This window comes from Podarcis cretensis, assembly GCF_951804945.1.
Source record: "Podarcis cretensis genome assembly, chromosome: 6".
NCBI lineage: Eukaryota > Metazoa > Chordata > Lepidosauria > Squamata > Lacertidae > Podarcis > Podarcis cretensis.
Window position 1 is genome coordinate 41801696 of NC_137175.1, and position 18216 is coordinate 41819911.

The 18216-nt window shown below is 43.3% G+C and overlaps 1 protein-coding gene across 1 annotated transcript; it reads left to right on the plus strand.

Annotated features, from left to right (window-relative positions):
- The first annotated feature begins 575 nt into the window (after positions 1-575).
- RAB7B (RAB7B, member RAS oncogene family) lies at positions 576-15269 on the plus strand. The gene is made up of 6 exons (XM_079980658.1): positions 576-803; positions 8511-8572; positions 10050-10176; positions 11650-11865; positions 13542-13667; positions 14487-15269. Exons 2-6 carry the CDS (start codon positions 8520-8522, stop codon positions 14565-14567), a joined length of 603 nt encoding a protein of 200 aa, XP_079836784.1. The 5' UTR covers positions 576-803; positions 8511-8519; the 3' UTR covers positions 14568-15269.
- The last annotated feature ends 2947 nt before the right edge of the window (positions 15270-18216 follow it).

An 18216-nucleotide genomic window follows, 5' to 3' on the forward strand; every position in this document is an offset into this window, starting at 1 on the left:
GCTGTGGCGTTTGTATCACATTTTTATTTTTAAAAGACAGCTTTTCCACAATACAGTGGGGGAAACCCAGAAGAAACATGGGAGGATTACAAAAGGAAGGTGATGGCATCTGGACACCCCTGTCTCAGCTCCAATAAATGTGAATGAACGATGGCTATTCTACAATAAATCTGGAAACACCCCAAGAATGATAAAGGATCGTTCACTTCAAGGTCTACTGTTTGTAAAAAAAATATGAAGTATTAAAAGGACTAATACCCAGGAGAAGCGAACCTAGCCTGTGTGTGGACTGAACCACTCCACGCTCAAATCCATTTACACCAGAAAGTAACGCATACTGTTCTTTTGCGGCATCTCCCCCCACCTAACTTTTCTTACTGCATTCTAGCTTATGCAGTCACCGCTGGGCAATTTCCAAGCTGGATCCTTAACCATATTTAATACCAAGAAAGCTCCAGAGAGTGGGAAAAACTTCCGAGCAAACTTGTTTTGTGCGCGTCTAAAACTCTCAGCCCTCTTGCAAACTCTTGTCATGTTTGGACGGCCTCTCTCTGCCTCAACCCTCCCACTGGGGTGGGGGCGGGGAGGAAAGAGAAACGAGAGAAAAAGAAGACCCACGCTCGAGGGATCTGCGGTGGGAAGGGATCCTGCTCGGCACTCCTTCCGTCCTTTCTTCAACCCCCCCCCCCCTCCCCAAAGGCGTTTCTTCTGCGCGCTCTCGGGAGGAGCCGCGAGGAGTTTGCACGGGCAGCAGACCTCGCAGCTCGGCAAAAAAGCCGGGTCACGCCAGAGGAGGAAGACCAGTAAGTGCCCTTTCTTGTTGTCCTCTAGTTATGTAAGCCTCCTTTCGAAACGGAGCAAGCGTGTGGCAGATGGCAGGAGATCCACTGGGATCCACAAGTTAAGTGCCTAGTTGCTGCGCAGGCGATTCATTTGCAACGCCGAACTTGACGCACAAAGAACGAGCGAGCTTCGTGCCTGAGTAGGCAGAGAGAGAACCGGCTGAGAGCTGGGTGAACTTCTCTAAGAAGTTGACGGCGGAGATCTAGGGAGGTTGCATGGGGAGATCTACCCCAGCATGTGGAATAGGTGATCGGTGGAAGAAAGAGCGGCTGCCTCTTCTCCCGTTTCTTCACCGCTCATAGCAGAAAAATATTTAGACGTGGAGCAGAGGGGGAAGTATTAGGTTCCACTGAAGCACTCCTTCGTGCCTGGGACAATTGCTTTTGGAAGATCTCATTCTTTGTGACTCACCGAATAAAGGGGAATTGAACAGGGCTGGGCCTGCTGCTCATGCGAGCTGCATCTTAACAACAAAGGATAGTTTTAAGGCGGGGGGGGGGCAACACTAGGAAAAAATGTAGGGATCTGAGCCCAGCGATCAACGTTTGCATCTGGCGTTCTGGGCAGGAGCTGGGCTGCTTCTCAGCGGGTACAGCACAATGGGCTGAATAGGCCCAAGGCTATTTCCATGCACTGTCTGGGTGCATATGGAGTCACAAATAAAGCCACAGGAGGGTGGCACGCATAATCTGCCCCGGGACTTATGGTGATAAGGTGCAAGAGCAAGTGATCATTGTTTAATAAGGGACATGGGCAGTGGCGTAGCAAGGTCAGGTGGTGCCTGGTGCGGAAAAATTATTGTCACCCCCCCCCACACACACTGAAATGATTAAAAAAAGGAAAAATAAGATTCTTATCAGTGGCATAGTTAAGGCATTTGCTTTCAGAAAAAGAAGTGATTTTGGGTTGCCAGGTTTCGTTTTGCTGTTTCTGCGACTTTCACCGAAGCTGCATAACAACGGAGGCTAAAAGACTAATTAAACTAAGGTGTCAAGACTAATTAAATTTCTTGGTGCTTCTGACAAGGCATGTCTTGGATTGCGCCATAGGCAAATTAAGCTTTTCCAACCACACCTCTGTGCCAGGGAAACCAATTGCCTGATTCATACCTGTGTGTCATGTGGCTGTGTTAAAGGCAGTCAGTGCAAAAGGGAAAAAAGAAAGAAAGAGAAACTAGCATTGTTCATTGCTTTCTTTGAAACAAACACTGTGCGTGAACAGTGGCATTTATCCCCATTTTACAGATGCGGAAACTTAAAAAAGTTAGTGGAAATTTGTTGTCCAGGAAGCCATAGCTGTGAAATTAGGGAGAGATTATGCTGTGCTGGCTGCATATACAGTGGTACCTCAGGTTACATACGCTTCAGGTTAAAGACTCCGCTAACCCAGAAATAGTGCAGGAGAGATAAGAAGGAAAGACAGGGTTCCAGATTGCAAAAGAGCATGGAGCACCTGCACCTTTGATAAATCCATCTTCTCTATAGTTATTAAAGGTGCAAGAGCCCCGTCCTCTTTTCCATCCTAATGGCAAGATATTTCTTGGGATGAGAAGCCTAATGGAGAAGCACAGGTACAAATGCACTGCTGGAAAGTGGAAGCCTATTCTGTCTGCTGCTACAGAGCCCCCCACCCCACTAATAACTTCTATACGTCACTCAGCCCAAGGGGAAGGTTGGCCTGTACAGTGGTACCTCAGGTTAAGTACTTAATTTGTTCCGGAGGTCCGTACTTAACCTGAAACTGTTCTTAACCTGAAGCACCACTTTACCTAATGGAGCCTCCTGCTGCTGCTGCGCCGCCAGAGCCCAATTTCTGTTCTCATCCTGTAGCAAAGTTCTTATCCTGAAGCACTATTTCTGGGTTAGCGGAGTGTTTAACCTGAAGCGTATGTAACCCGAGGTACCACTGTATATGCAGCCAGCACAGCATAATCATAAACAGTACTGCATATGACTGCTGAAATTAGAATCCCATGTTTCTCCTGGCAAGGCTGCTGTTCCTTTTATAACAGCATATATACAGTGGTACCTCGGGTTAAGTACTTAATTCGTTCTGGAGGTCCGTACTTAACCTGAAACTGTTCTTAACCTGAAGCACCACTTTAGCTAATGGGGCCTCCTGCTGCTGCCGCGCCGGCAGAGGACAATTTCTGTTCTCATCCTGAAGCAAAGTTCTTAACCTGAAGCACTATTTCTGGGTTAGCGGAGTCTGTAACTTGAAGCGTATGTAACCTGAAGCGTATGTAACCCGAGGTACCACTGTAATAGAAACACGGGAAGCTGCCTTATAAAGAGTCGGACCATTGGTCCATCTTGCTCAGCAGTATTCCTGAGAGCAGTACTCCATGATTTCAGCCAAGGGGACATTCCCAGGCCCACCTCGAAATGCCGGTGATTCAACCTGAGACCTTCTGAATGCAGAGCCAGGGCTCTACCACTAAGCTACAGCCTTCCTCTGACACAACACATAATGATACATGATCAGATCACTGTGTAGCCATATCAGCAAAAGCCATCTCATTTCTGCCTGTTGAGCAGGTGTTTGGGCATACACAAAAAGCTGACCATATAAACACACTCATGTGTGTATAAGCACACAAAGGAAAAAAGACTATAGATAAAATCTGTAGCTTTGGTATCTCTCATGTAGGTATGAAGATCTTAACAGATAGGGCCCTTCTCAGCTGACACCTGCACAACATAAACATACAGAGGTGGCTTTCATTTCTTTCATTCTTTGTATTTCACCCTCCACCCCACCTGTTTCCCTTTTGGAAACAGATAATAACAGGTGCAGCTTTCCCTAGCATGGCTATGCAGCACTGGTAAAACCTTCACCTATTGTACTTCTGCACGTTTTTAAATTGCATTTATATCCTGTTTCTTCTCCAAGGAGCTCAAGGTGATGTACATGGTTCTCTTCCCCCCTCCTTTAATCCCCACAACAGCCCTGTGAGGTAAGTTAGGCTGAGAAGCAGTGATTGACCTTGGGATTCAAAACCTAGTCTCCAGGTCTTAGTCCAACACTGTAACCACTATACCACACGGGCTCTTCAGAACTTCATTTTGACGTTGCTTGGATCTAATTACACACTGAATGCAAAGTTCTGTAACTGGGCTGAAGTCTAACAACATCTGGAGAGCCACAGGTACTCATCATTGCACTAAACACAGAATTTGTAACTTTTTTCAGTCAAAACGTGTACAGCTGCAGGTGCAATGGAATTATGGCAGATGTAATATATATTGTCAGAATTTGCAAAAAAAAATCTTTTGGGATGGAAGTACAGAACATTATACGAATAAGTACAGGTTGTGCTCTCCCAAGTAACTCTAAAACAACTCTTCTTCTGATAGTGTGCTCTGAGGGCATTAATACTTACAGCTTATTACTTCACGGCTAACGACAGCAAAACTGTGTTGCACAAAAATGGAAAAATAAAGATCCCTCTACCATAACCGGCTAATGAAAACCTGACAAACTATAGTAATGATGAAAAATGCAATTCATAATAATCAAGAAAACAAACTTATTGAGAAATGGGTTTTGGTTTAACATATCTGGAATAAATGATGATATATTTCCTTTTAATCTATCCATGACACTATATTGTCATGAATATATGTTATATTATCCTCCCCCCACCAAATGCCAGTTTCTTTCTTTTCATTTCCATTTTATTTTTATTTTTTTAGTAAACAAGGTTGTCTGTTTTATAAATAGATCTGCTAACAAATTGTAACTGTATAACTATTATTATTACTATTAAAGCTGGGGGAGAGAGATAGTATTCCTACATGTAACTGGCCTAAATGAAAGGGAGAAGCATGCCATATACAAAAGGAGTTTGTATCCAGTTCTGTATAAATCCCATTGGTAACAATTGTGACCTTGTGGGAAGGCTGAATCTACCCACGTAACAAATGACTGGGTTGTCATTGCCAAACATTGTCTGGAGCAGAAGTGGTGGGTGAAATTTGAGCAATGTCATGGGTTGCTGTAGCAGTTATATTTGGAAAAATAGCCCTGTGAGGTGGTGACAGGGATGATGATTTCTTCATAATGAAATAACAGCACAGTTCCCTGCTGTCATTATGGGTCATCCTTCTTTTGAAATCCAAAGTGAGTCAGCTGCTTGTGCTTGGAAGATCTCACTCAGCATAAGATTGGCAATTTGGTTCTTTAGTCTGTGGACTCCTAAGCCTGTGTTGCGCTTATTATGGTCTAAGGCAGGGCTGGAGAACCTGTGTCCCTCCAGTCGTTACTGGGCTTCCATCTGCCCCAGAAGTGGCCGGCGGTCAGCTAGAATGGAAGTTGTAGTGCAGCAATATGTGGAGGTCACAGCTTTCCCCCTCCTGAACTAGGGTAAATGGCTAACAGAGTTTCACTTTAAGTCCATGTGACATTCACTGCAAATCCTGGATGCGTGGGGTTACCTATGCCCTTGCTTGCTCCAGTGTTTCCTTCTTGCAGCCCACTAGATCCTTAGCATTGTGATATTGTTGCTGCTAGCTCTCAGGGCCTAGCTAAATGTCAACCTAGAGCCATCATGCTGCTGCTGCTGCTGCTGTTGTTTAGTCGTGTCCGACTCTTTGTGACCCCATGGACCAGAGCACGCCAGGCACTCCTGTCTTCCACTGCCTCCCACAGTTTGGTCAAACTCATGTTTGTAGATTTGAGAACACTGTCCAAACATCTCGTCCTCTGTCGCCCCCTTCTCCTTGTGCCCTCCATCTTTCCCAACATCAGGGTCTTTTCCAGGGAGTCTTCTCTTCTCATGAGGTGGCCAAAGTATTGGAGCCTCAGCTTCACGATCTGTCCTTCCAGTGAGCACTCAGGGCTGATTTCCTTAAGAATAGATAGGTTTGATCTTCTTACAGTCCATGGGACTCTCAAGAGTCTCCTCCAGCACCATAATTCAAAAGCACCACACACTTAAATGCACACTTAAATATATACAATTTGTGCGCCTTACTTGGCTGGAGAGCTCCATTGCAAAATCCAGGTAAGTGGTGGCCAAAGTATTGGAGTCTCAGCTTCACGATCTGTCCTTCCAATCATGCTGCTACCAGCCTGCATTTGATTTCCCCTACAATCTACGGTGTAAAATTGGAAGGGAAACGAGTGACATGACATCACACCCAACCTTTACAAGCAGAACCCAATGAATTAGTGGGAAGGGCAGGGAGAGCATGATATGACATAGTGGTTGTTGGTTGTTTTTTTGTTTTTTTTAAAAGAAAACAACAGAAGTTCCAAGGGAGATGTGAGTCACCGCCAGCCACAGTTGTCTTTGCAGGCTTTTACTGCACAGATTTAGTGGTGGAGAAGGTGCCTGAGAGAGGGGTGCGGTTGCTGCATTGAGAGAGCAGCTGGATGCCCTGAAGGTCTTTTTGTGAAAAAGAAAACCTGAGAATTAGTGCAGGCAAGTCAGAAACATTTAGGTCATTTCTCCCATTCCTACATGCTTGAAAGGGCCTGTATCCAGTGTAGTGCTCAGTAACTGTCATGCTTGTACAAGGATTTATACTTGTACAACAGGACTTTTCCTCCCTCTCCTCCCCCTGTGTGCCTCCAAATTTGTTCTGAGTTTCTCCCCAAACCTCTGGAGCAGATTTGGGAAGGGTATAGGCCTGGGGCATGTGGGGAAGGGGGAGAAGAGGGCAAGAACCAGGCAGAGGGCCTTCTTGGTCACCCACCCTGTGGAACGCCCTCCCATCAGATGTCAAGGAAATAAACAACTATCTGACTTTTAGAAGACACCTGAAGGCAGCCCTGTTTAGGGAAGTTTTTAAAGTTTGATGTTTTATTGTGTTTTTAATATTCTGTTGGGAGCTGCCCAGAGTGGCTGGGGAAACCCAGCCAGATGGGTGAGATATAAATAAATTAGTAGTAGTAGCAGTAATACAGTGGTACCTTGGTTCTCAATCCGTTCTGGAAGTCAGTTCCAAAACCAAAGCGTTCCAAAACCAAGGTGCACTTTCCCATAGAAAGTAATGCAAAACGGATTAATCCATTCCAGACTTTTAAAAACAAACCCCAAAACAGCAATTTAATATGATTTTTACTATCTTGTGAGATAATATTATTGATCCATAAAATGAAAGCAATAAACAATGTACTGTACTATAAAATAAATAAAACAGTATTGTAGATGATAAAAAGTAAAATTTTAAAAAATTCTTATCTGCACAGATGATAGTCATGGTTTGGATGGGGGCTTTTATCCATTTCCTCAGTCACACAATCAATCAATAGCTTAACTGGGATCCACACAGTCACAAAAACAAATTAACTGAAAAAGCCTCAAAACAAAAAGCACAAAATAAATAACAAAAACAAAAGCACCAAATATAAGCTCCAAATATCACCTCAGAACACTGCAATCAGAACTAGAAGGCTTGAATTATAGTGGGGGACACAAATTAGCAGCGCAACAGGAAACACAGGGGGACTCAAAACAGAGCATGTTTGGCTTCTGGAAAAAAGTTCGAAAACCGGAACACCTACTTCTGATTTTGTTCGGGTTCCAAGTTGTTCGGGTTCCAAGTTGTTCGTGAACTAAGCTGTTCAAAAACCGAGGTACCACTGTAGTACTGTGCAATCAGGTGGTTACTTAGCTGTACATTATATACAAGCCGTTGTTCCCAAACCCTTCCACAAAGTGAAAATACTGCACTCACTTGTTATCTCTAATGCCTCTTTATTAGGGCTTTAAATTTCCTCCCTTGTTTCAGAGAAAACACAAAATAGAGCCTTGGGCATCAGGCAGACAAATAGAAGTTCATGCCATGGATAGAAGACTGTGCAGTTTTTGACAGCAGCAGTGATGCACCCAGAGAGAAAGGCTTTGCTCAGTGATGCTGAGTGGGGTGTCTCTTGCCTGCAGCACCAACACTAATAGGCTTGTTCAGAGCCATTTTCGTGTCAATAGTCTCCTTGTCAACTGTATGTGAAGGATGCTCCCGGTCCCTTCTCCTTTCACTGCTGCAGAAAGTACTGCATAAATGTGGGAATTATTGGAAGGAGGAGGAGGGCAGATGGGAACAAAGACACAAAGACACCTGGGTGTTGTAAGCCACCCATGCTCCCCTCATGGGTGGCTTACAACACAAATAAAAAAAATTAAAATACAGATTTTAAAAACTGCAAAATATAATTCTCCATAAAACTAAAAAGCTAAAACAGCAGTAAATAAACTCAGCAAAACTTTTTTTAACAAAAAAATTATACAGATTTTATAATAGATGCCAGAAGGCCTGGAAAAATGAGAAGGGACTAGAACAGGCATCAAGTCGGAGCCAGGTGAGTCTCCCAAGGGAGAGCATTCTACACATGGCATGCCATCTTGGAAAAAGCTCCACACCTCACTTGGTTGGGGACACTAGGATAATTTACTGGGGTTTGTGAATCTAGAAAACCTGTTAGGCATATTTTTATTTTATTTTAAAAATGGACCCAAGTCTCAAGGGACAGTCTTAATCGAAGATTCCCATCCAAGGAGAAGCAAGGATTCTTCATTTATGGTGACACAAAAGGCCGTTGACCAGTTGGATGCCTGGAGTTCTTTGCTGGCTTCTGCTATCCTGAGTATGACGCATATAGAGCATTGTGCTGATTCAAGATACAAGATGTTGACGAATGTCTTTTTTCTTCCTTCCCTTTAGGCTCCATTTATGAATTCAACTAAAAGAGTGGATTTGAAACTAATAATTATTGGCACTTTAGGGTAAGCAGCATTCTTTGCTTTTGGAATTTGAAAAGGCAGTTTGAAGAGATGTCCTACTTCTCCACATAAGCACTGTAATAGTGTTGTTGTTTTTTAACACCTTGGGTGGATGATAATACTGTTCATTTTGTTATGTTGATTTCAGTTCTATTTTTCCACACACCCTCCAAGAAGCCAAGGAGAGCATTTGGTTCTCTCACTCCCATTTTATCCTCCCAATGACTCGGGGAGGTGGGCTAGGCTGAGAGTTGGCAATTGGTCCAGGCCACCCATTACTAAGCGTGGATTTGAATTCGGAACTCCTATGTTGGCTTTCCCAGCTAGAAATGTTACAACACTTCATGGCATTTTTACTCCCTATTATTAGAGACCTCTACCAATTTGACAATGACAGTGATCTCCTGGCTTTCAACAGTGGAGCTCACTAAGTTCTGGGAGATAACTATCATAACCATATCATAACAGCAATCATGCCGTGTTATATTGTTGTGAGAAATACCTCTCAGAAATCTTATCAGAAGAGTCATTACAATGGATATCAAGTTTAGGAAAAAGGTATATGCACTGTAGTTGTCCTATTGGAGAAAATATCAGATCAAAGCACACGGCTCAGCCCCTCACAGAGCAGAAAATTGAATTTCTACTTGCTGGTTTTAAGAGAAATAACACCACAAGTGTCCATCTTTGCTATTGTTCTGGTCTAATTGCACTAGAAATATACTGATGATGATACGGTATGAGGGAGTGTCAACAGGACAAAGATCAAGACAAGCTAATTTTCTTAATTTTACAGATGAAATTTTTTAACTGTTTACCATATCAAACATCAGGGCTCCCATACTTTCCTCTACACATAGGCCAATAATAGGGATGATGAGAGTTACAGTCCAGCAACATCTGGAGGCTCACAGGTTCCAACAGTCTTCCCCTAGACAGTCATATTTTTAGATAGTTAAGTCCAGAAAAAGAAGAGAATGGGGGGAAATGCAGGCTAAAGAAAATTATACTCTGGAGAGTTAAGATCAGCCTGCAGAACAGACTACAAAAATCAATAGATGCAGCACTGAGACAATGACACAATGCCAGCATTGAGCACAAAGACTAATTGAACAGTGTTTTATTATATCTAGTAGTCATAAGTCTTTGGTTTGAACAGGGGATATATTAGCAACTCCCTCCAGTTTCATCTATTCAGGTGAAGCAGACCATCAATGGCCATCTTCACCTAGTTCTGGCCTGCAGCCCACACTCCAAAAAAATAATACTTTGCATCTTTTGTTTTTTAAAAAGACTTTTATTCGAAGTATTTTACAGGAGAGATTCAAGGCAGCCAGCATTCAAGCACACAAGTAGTAACCATAGAACAATCTACAATTCAACCAAATGTTAAATCAAACTTTTAGCATAAAAATCAGGAAACTATTAGAAAGTAGTCATCAGAATTAATTCATCACATGTGTTTCTTACTTCACCCTAGTGTAGGGAAGACCTCTCTCCTCCACCGGTATGTTCACAAGAAGTTTTACGAAGACTACCGAACCACTCTGGGAGCTAGTATCCTGACTAAAATGGTAGTTGTGGACAGCAGCCCACTGAAATTGCAGGTGAGAGATACCTTGAAGTAGAAGTGCTTGGTTTTACACACATCTAGCAGTGCTAGAGACGCGGGTGGTGTTGTGGGTTAAACCACTGAACCTTTTGGGCTTGCTGCTCAGAAGGTCGGCGGTTCGAATCCCCACGATGGGGTGAGCTCCCGTTGCTCGGTCCCTGCTCCTGCCAACCTAGCAGTTCGAAAACACGTCAAATTGCAAGTAGATAAATAGGTACCGCTCCAGCAGGAAGGTAAATGGCATTTCCGTGCGCTGCTCTGGTTCACCAGAAGTGGCTTAGTCATCCTGGCCACATGACCCAGAAGCTTTACGCCGGCTCCCTTGGCCAATAAAGCGAGATGAGCGCCGCAACCCCAGAGTCGGTCACGACTGGACCTAATGGTCAGGGGTCCCTTTACCCTTTAGTAGTGCTCAGAAATGGCAGGTGCTGTATGCTCCTTTTGATTGATTGATTGATTGATTGATTGATTAAAAAGATTCCTATACCGCATTTCAGCAGAGCTTCCAGGGTAGTTTACAAAGAAGATTATACGCAAATAAAATACAAATAGCAAATTAAAATATCCAAGAATACATAAAAAGCCCGGGGAATTAAAAATGTCTTCACCTGGTGCAAGGCAGGCTTTTCTGCAGGAGGAATTTCACAAACAGGGCACCAGCGCACTCTCAGGTCACCACCTCTGAGTACTTCACAAGGATTGATTTTGTAGATACTTAACAATTCATCCTTCATGGGTGTCCCGGGGATGGGAGTGACATTATATGCAGTGTAATAGAATTAAGCCATATAATACATTGAATTTAAATGGGAGGGATATCATCTTACACACCCAATGGCCTGTATACAGTGTGATGCCAAAATGTACAGTGGTACCTCGGGTTACATACACTTCAGGTTACATACGGTTCAGGTTACAGACTCTCCTAACCCAGAAATAGTACCTCGGGTTAAGAACTTTGCTTCAGGATGAGAACAGAAATCGTGCTCCGGTGGTGCGGCAGCAGCAGGAGGCACCATTAGCTAAAGTGGTGCTTCAGGTTAAGAACAGTTTCAGGTTAAGAAAAGACCTCCGGAACGAATTAAGTACTTAACCCAAGGTAACACTGTATACAGTGACAAGGCCAGATGCCCCTTGGAGTACAGAGTATCCCATAATCTGGGGGCCACCACAGAAATGGCTCTGTCACAGACAGCCCATGAACTTTACAGAGTGGTGGAAGTGCCAGATCTATGCAGGAGGGAGCTGTCTGTCAGATATTTGGGGCCCAAGCCATTTAGGGCTTGATAATGCTAGTATTGCTCTGTGCCATTTTGAAACAGTTTATGTCTTTTAAAATTGCAGTAGTCCACAGCGGGGGAAAGTTTGGGAAACACTGAGCTGGAAGAACCTGTCATTGTGCATGAAAGTATCTGTAGCGGTTCAGAGGTTGCTAACGCTAATGCCTGTATGTTCGTCCTCCTTTCAGATTTGGGATACTGGAGGGCAGGAACGATTCCGGTCCATGGTATCCACATTCTACAAAGGCTCCGATGGCTGCATGCTGGCCTTTGACGTCACGGACATGGATTCCTTCCAGTCCTTGGACGACTGGAGAGAAGACTTCCTACAGAGGGTCATTCCAATGGAGCAAGGCTTCCCTATGGTTGTGCTGGGGAATAAAATTGATCTGAAGGACCGACAGGTAGGATAAGGAATTGTGAGGGAGCAGGGCTAAGCTAGAGCTCTCAATGTATTTTAAAACTCTTTGAATCAAGATTGGAGAGGAGAAGTCCCTACACTAGAGAATGGCATGAAAAGAATGCCCAGTCAGTGAGAGGTTGATCCAGCATTTGCATTGCTTTAGATTTCTGTAACTTGTCCCATTGATTCCAGTGGAATTTAATTGTGAAGACCATTCTATGATTCAGTGATCCTCATGTTGTTCTGTGCAACTCCTGTTGGCAGACTAGGAAACAGCAGGATCTAATAGCACAACATAATCTCTTGTGAGTGACCCTTACAGAATTTCTTCCCTAATGGTACTCCACCTGCAGACCTGAAACTCAACATATTTCTTGCACAGCACTGCAGTGCTACACTAGCCATGAGGGAAGTTCCCATGTTTTTTATTTTTTAAAATTGAATTTATTTTTTTAAAAGCCATGTAAATATATATTTTTTAAAATATATAGACGTTATCAATTACATGAATTCAGAGAAAAAGGAAAGCAAGCTACATAAATATTTTTTTTATATGGGGAGGAAAGAGAAATTAACAAGTAGTAGGGGTATGTGCAGGGACGCAGGTGGCGCTGTGGGTTAAAGCCTCAGCGCCTAGGGCTTGCCGATCAAAAGGTCGGCGGTTCGAATCCCTGCGGCGGGGTGCGCTCCCGCTGCTCGATCCCAGCGCCTGCCAACCTAGCAGTTTGAAAGCACCTCCGGGTGCAAGTAGATAAATAGGGACTGCTTACCAGCGGGAAGGTAAACGGCGTTTCCGTGTGCGGCTCTGGCTCGCCAGAGCAGCGATGTCACGCTGGCCACGTGACCCGGAAGTGTCTCCGGACAGCGCTGGCCCCTGGCCTCTTAAGTGAGATGGGCGCACAACCCCAGAGTCTGTCAAGACTGGCCCGTACGGGCAGGGGTACCTTTACCTTTACCTTTAGGGGTATGTGCGCTTACTACTCAAACCTTTTACCAGAACTAAATGAATATATATATGCATGCAAGCCTTTAGATTGTAACTTTCATGGCTGGAGAACCCTGCAGAAGATTTTCTTTTAACCCCAGTTATCAATGCATTTTCAATATATTTACAGATCATCACTGTCAATAAGTGTCAGCATACATATTAGTAGTATTTTTTTTTGTTTTTTGTTTATAAAGCTGCTAGTATTTATGTACTCATTTGCCAGCTGTCCAGGAACAAGGATTCATGTTGATGACATGATTAGGGCTATGAATTGGGGCAGCTAAATATGAGTCACCACTAAAGCCTAATTCTTGCTAGTAGAAGTTAAGAACCCTTTCGAGACTGAGACTTATCAAGAGCTCAGCCAGTTGCACATGGGTGAATCATGAGGGCAGGGGAGTTTCCACACCTTGTTCCACATCATAATGTGAGAAGGCAACAGAAAAGCTAACACTTCCGAGCCGAGTGGCAGTCTTGGGGATCAACCCCACTTCCTTGCAAAAGTTGAATTTTCATAATAAAGATGGAGTGATTGAGAAATGTCCTGCACATTGCTTGCATAATGATTGTGTGACACACAACACGATCTAACCTCCCTGTAAACAAATCGGAATGAATGTTCAAGACACTGATTGTTTGGAAGCAACCCAAGATCACCTAATCGAATCCCTTCCAATTTTGTCTTGCAGGTGTCCAAGGAGGCAGCTTTATCTTGGTGCAAAGAAAAGGACATTGCGTATTTTGAAGTAAGCGCCAAGAATGATATCAATGTAGTTCAGGCTTTTGAGACCCTGGCAAGACAAGCACTAGCGAGGGTGAGTAGCAGCCTTGTCCTTAAGAAATAGCTGAGTTTTTCATCGACATCAAATCGGTTGCATGTGAAGCAAACAGCACCCTCTTGTGATCATTTCCATAAAATCAAAGGAGGAGCAAAGTTTTGGGTCTGGCTAATGTGTGATTTTTAAAGTTTTGGGTTCGCATATTTTCGCTTGCAGGTCTTCTCCCAAGTGCAGTGCAGTTCAGCTTCCCCTTTCCAGAGTGTCTGATTCTGCACTGAAACCAAAACAGGGGCAGTGAGAGCAATATAGTATAAAAGTAAAGGCATGTGTTTATCATTTTATTTACTTTTTAGAAAGCTACAGTTTGCAAAAGAGAAGCCACGATACCTCTTAAAAATCTGATTTTGGGGTGAGAATAGGAATTGCATGTGATTGTGGATTATAGGTACAGTACTCTCATCATATATATAATATGATGTTGCAAAAGGGATGAGATTTTTATGACAATAAATGTAGAGATTCCCAACCACAGAACTATGACAAACTGAAAACCTTACATCAAAACCAATTTCTGCCCTTAGGACAGTTGTGCATCAAAGAGTTCTCTGGGTGTCGTTAATCTTGAAGCATGTGGGATGAGATTGCTGCCTCTGACCACAAGGTGTTGCCACTTGTTCAGGTTAAGACACAGAGAAAGGAGAACAAAAGGATTTTTTTTATGCCAAGATTTTGGTTCCCAAGTACTGTACCTTTCTGACTAGGGATGATTCTTACCATATAGCAACTCAGCTATTTTGTTATATTTTGTTTTGCCTTGTTTTCATAAACTCATACTGGGTTATGTTTTTCTTTTAGTACAATGGGATCATCGAGAACTACCTAACCGATTCTATAAAGCTCACTCCTGAAGACCAGCCCAGGACAAAGTGTTGCTGAAATGTCATTTAGAAAGTGATGGCTTTTCTACTTTGTCCAAGTCCAAGGCTTGATGTGTGCAAGAACCGCTGAAGTCTCTCTTGAGTCTTGCCCATCAGGGTTGGAGGAAGAACTGAAGGGATTCCCCCCCCCCCCATTTTCCAGCAAAGATGGGCATTATTGGTCATTACTGAGCATGCAGATGGAAATCAGCCTGAAGCATCAGGGAGGATTACACTAGTCCAGCAAAATTGAACTGTGGTTCTGGATCCCATTATTCACAAATTTCTAAGATGCCACTGTGGTGCTTGGACTTGTTCTTCAAAGTACCTCCAGAAAATAACTTGGTTTGTCTGTTCTCAGTTTAATGCTGTCTCCCATGTTTTATCGTGGTCTGTTAGTTAAGGCAGGTAGGCAGCAGTCAGTCTCTCGATCTTCAGCCTTTGGTATCTTACCTGCAAATACAGCACATTCCTGAACGAGAGCTCAACATAGCACAATATGAGCCAAAGCACAGGTCTCAGTGCCCTCTTAGTATGTATAGATTGAATTTACATCAGAAATGCAAAACATTCATGTTTGTTCACCCAATGTGCAATAGCAACAGCTGTGTGAAGGTGTTACTATAGGTACAGAGCTTTTTTTAAAATGTCATTTTCAGAACATAGACTTTTTGTATTTGCCAGAATACTCCCAAATAATAAAAGCCTTTGGGTTCCTTTATTTTATTTTATTTTATTTTATTTTTTTTTGCATTTTTCCATTTACTTCTTCAGAAAGTCAGGTTGGATTCACTTTAACCTATCAGTGTCCTCAGTTTTCCCTAGGGAAATTAGTCTCGCCATGCTGCTGAAGCATCCCCACTGGGGTTTTCCAATACATTTCTTCAACTGCTAGTGGAAATAGTGGAGATTTTCCTGATATACACACATTTGGAATGGGATGTTTTATACATGGCGAGAGAGAAAATATAGCTGAACAACTGACTTCCCATGTTACAGGGATTTACATTTCCCCTGTGAAATGGGGACAATGCCTGCCTCGGAGGAGAAGTCTGCAAAGTTAGACAACAGGGAATATTACTGATGGTGTCAGGGAACTGCCATCGGAAAGACAGGAGGTGGAGGGGCTCTCAGAAGTCAGGAGAGACTCAGCAGCGGAGGAAGGCACCAGTAGGGGGAGAAGGGGAGATCAGAGAGAGAGGGAGGCGAAGGAATGGCTCAGGGAGTCTTCTAGCGATAACAGCGGAGAAGTCTCAGGACCTCCCATAGGTACACCCACTCCTCGCCGGAAACTGTCGCGCCGTGAATCCAGACGACGCGTTTCCGTCAAGGAGCTTTTATGCTGGAGTAAATTCCGTAAACGCCCACTGTCGGATTCTGCCAGCGATTGACGGAGCCAAGCTTAAGGGCTCCGCTAAAGACAGAGCTTTGCTAAACTGAGCAAACTCTGAGGGACTAAGCTTTTACGCACAAGCAGCTCATCATCCCATCACAGATGGGTTTGTTTTTGTTTTGTTGTTTTTAAGGAAAGAATAAGAGATAATTGGTTTGGACATGGAAATGTAGCAGAGAATTGGAAGATAATACAGTCATGATTGGCATGCAAGGATATATAGTAGTACCTTGGAAGTCAAACAGAATCCGTTATGGAAGTCCGTTTGACTTCCAAACATTCAGAAACCAAAGCGCGGCTTCGGATTGGCTGCAGGAAGCTCCTGCGGCCAATTGGAAGCCGCAGAAGCCCCATTGGACATACCAAAGAATGTTTGCAAACCGGAACACGCACTTTCAGATTTGCCGTGTTCGGGAGCCAAAACATCTGAGTACCAAGGCATTTGGGATCCAAGGTATGACTGTACATTGACTGGATGGCCTTTCTTCCCTTAAAGTTGTTCTGTAGCCTTAGGGAATCCTGGCCAGGACATGTTTTATCGTGGAAGAATATGGCTTAACATGAGGAATGAACACATTGCGAAGAAGAGAGTAAGCCACAAGGCAGGCTTAGTGACTGAAATTAAGAGGTACTGCAACATGAGAAGCATGGATCGATTTGTGCCTGAATATGTCTGTTCTGTGAATGTAAACTTTGCCTGGGCTAGAATGTGCATTCAATTTCTTTTCCACATTATCTTATATACTATATAAAGAAAGTCTAAAATGCTCGGGACTTCAGGGGAAAAAATATGGGGAGCGGGCAGGACATGATAAAGAGATTTATGAACAACATGAATAGTAGGAAGGTGTGGATTTATTTTTCACACTGTCTCACAATTCTAGAAGTCATTGTCATCCAATAGCATTAACTGACATCAAGTCTGATAATGGGAAGTTACTAATTCCACGTAACGTGTAATCAACAAGGAAGTTACCTTGTGGTATAATGATGACTACTCACTTGGAGGCATATAAATAGGTTAAGCAAATGAATGGAAGGTAGCTCCATCCATGGCCATTAATTACCATGGTAGGGAAATGAAGGGACCAGCATGTTTATAGAGACAGTTTACTTCTCAATATATAGTAGGTATTAAAGCCAAACAATGATGTAAGGCTGCTTCCCACACATCATGCTTGGCTGGCTTTCTGAATATATCTGGGCATTGTTGGAAACAGTGCTGGTCTTAAGTTCTCATCTATTTTGTCCTCGTGAACATGCTCAAAGAACATAGTTCTGAGCTGAAATGAGTAACAGTACTTGTGAATTCTATTCATCTGTAATAGCAGAAACTATTCAGAAATGAAGCTTTTCCAATCAATCAGCTTGAGAGCAGAGAACCGGGTCTTGCCCCGTGATGCCCACATTTTTAACATGAGCATTTGTACTAAGAAGATTCATGTATTTATAGTGTACCCTCCAACATCCAGCTGAGCCAAACTGGGACTCTCAGTTTTTTTAGTCATGTGTTCTCGCAGGAGCTGGCTGATTTGCGCCGGAGCATGACATAAAAAAATTGAGTGCCTTTTGGTCTGGTGATCCAGCTCAAAACAAGTCCCATTTGTGGTGGTGGTGTGTGTTGAAACTGCAAAAGTGGCCTTGTATGGTACACTAGTGTTATGGCAAAGGCCGGGCATGTACACAGTAACGCCTCTGGTTGGCTGGATGCTGCATCAGTGTTGGGCTGACATAAGATGTATTTTCAGTGCTTACATATTTGAGCAGGATTCTTAGAAATTTGGTAGCAGAATGCTGGACATTTAGAATAGCATTTTCAACAGTGATTTGCTGGGTTTTTATCCCACCCTATTGATCAGGGTCAATCTAGGCAATGGCAAGCTGAAAACAGCACACATCCTAAACTGATATTGCTAAAATACATATACAACTAAAATAACCCAGCACTTAACCCGAACCACTAAATGCCTGCTTAAATTTAAACACCTTGCATCACTTCTGGAAAGTGTCCAGGCTCAGCCTTTGGAGGCTCTATGGGGAAAAGAGGTCTATAAACCAATTGTAATTCAGAAATTGGCACTACAAATCCTAATTCCCTTAATGAGCTAATCGGGGTCAGAGCAATTAAGTACAAGATCTTCCTAGAAACCACCATTCTTCCCTGACCTTAGGAAAAGTGGAGTCCTCAGAAAGTGTAGGCAAACCCCTTCACCCCGATGCAAAACTCATTGTAACCACTATAGGGGGTGTCCCATAATCAGGTTTTGCCACTTTA

Bases quoted from the DNA above. Each gene is read 5' to 3' on its own strand.
- RAB7B (XM_079980658.1), top strand. From the start codon at position 8,520: ATGAATTCAACTAAAAGAGTGGATTTGAAACTAATAATTATTGGCACT. The intron at 8,573-10,049 runs GTAAGCAGCATT...ACTTCACCCTAG, and splicing joins ATAATTATTGGCACTTTAGG to TGTAGGGAAGACCTCTCTCC. The intron at 11,866-13,541 runs GTAGGATAAGGA...TTTGTCTTGCAG, and splicing joins TTGATCTGAAGGACCGACAG to GTGTCCAAGGAGGCAGCTTT.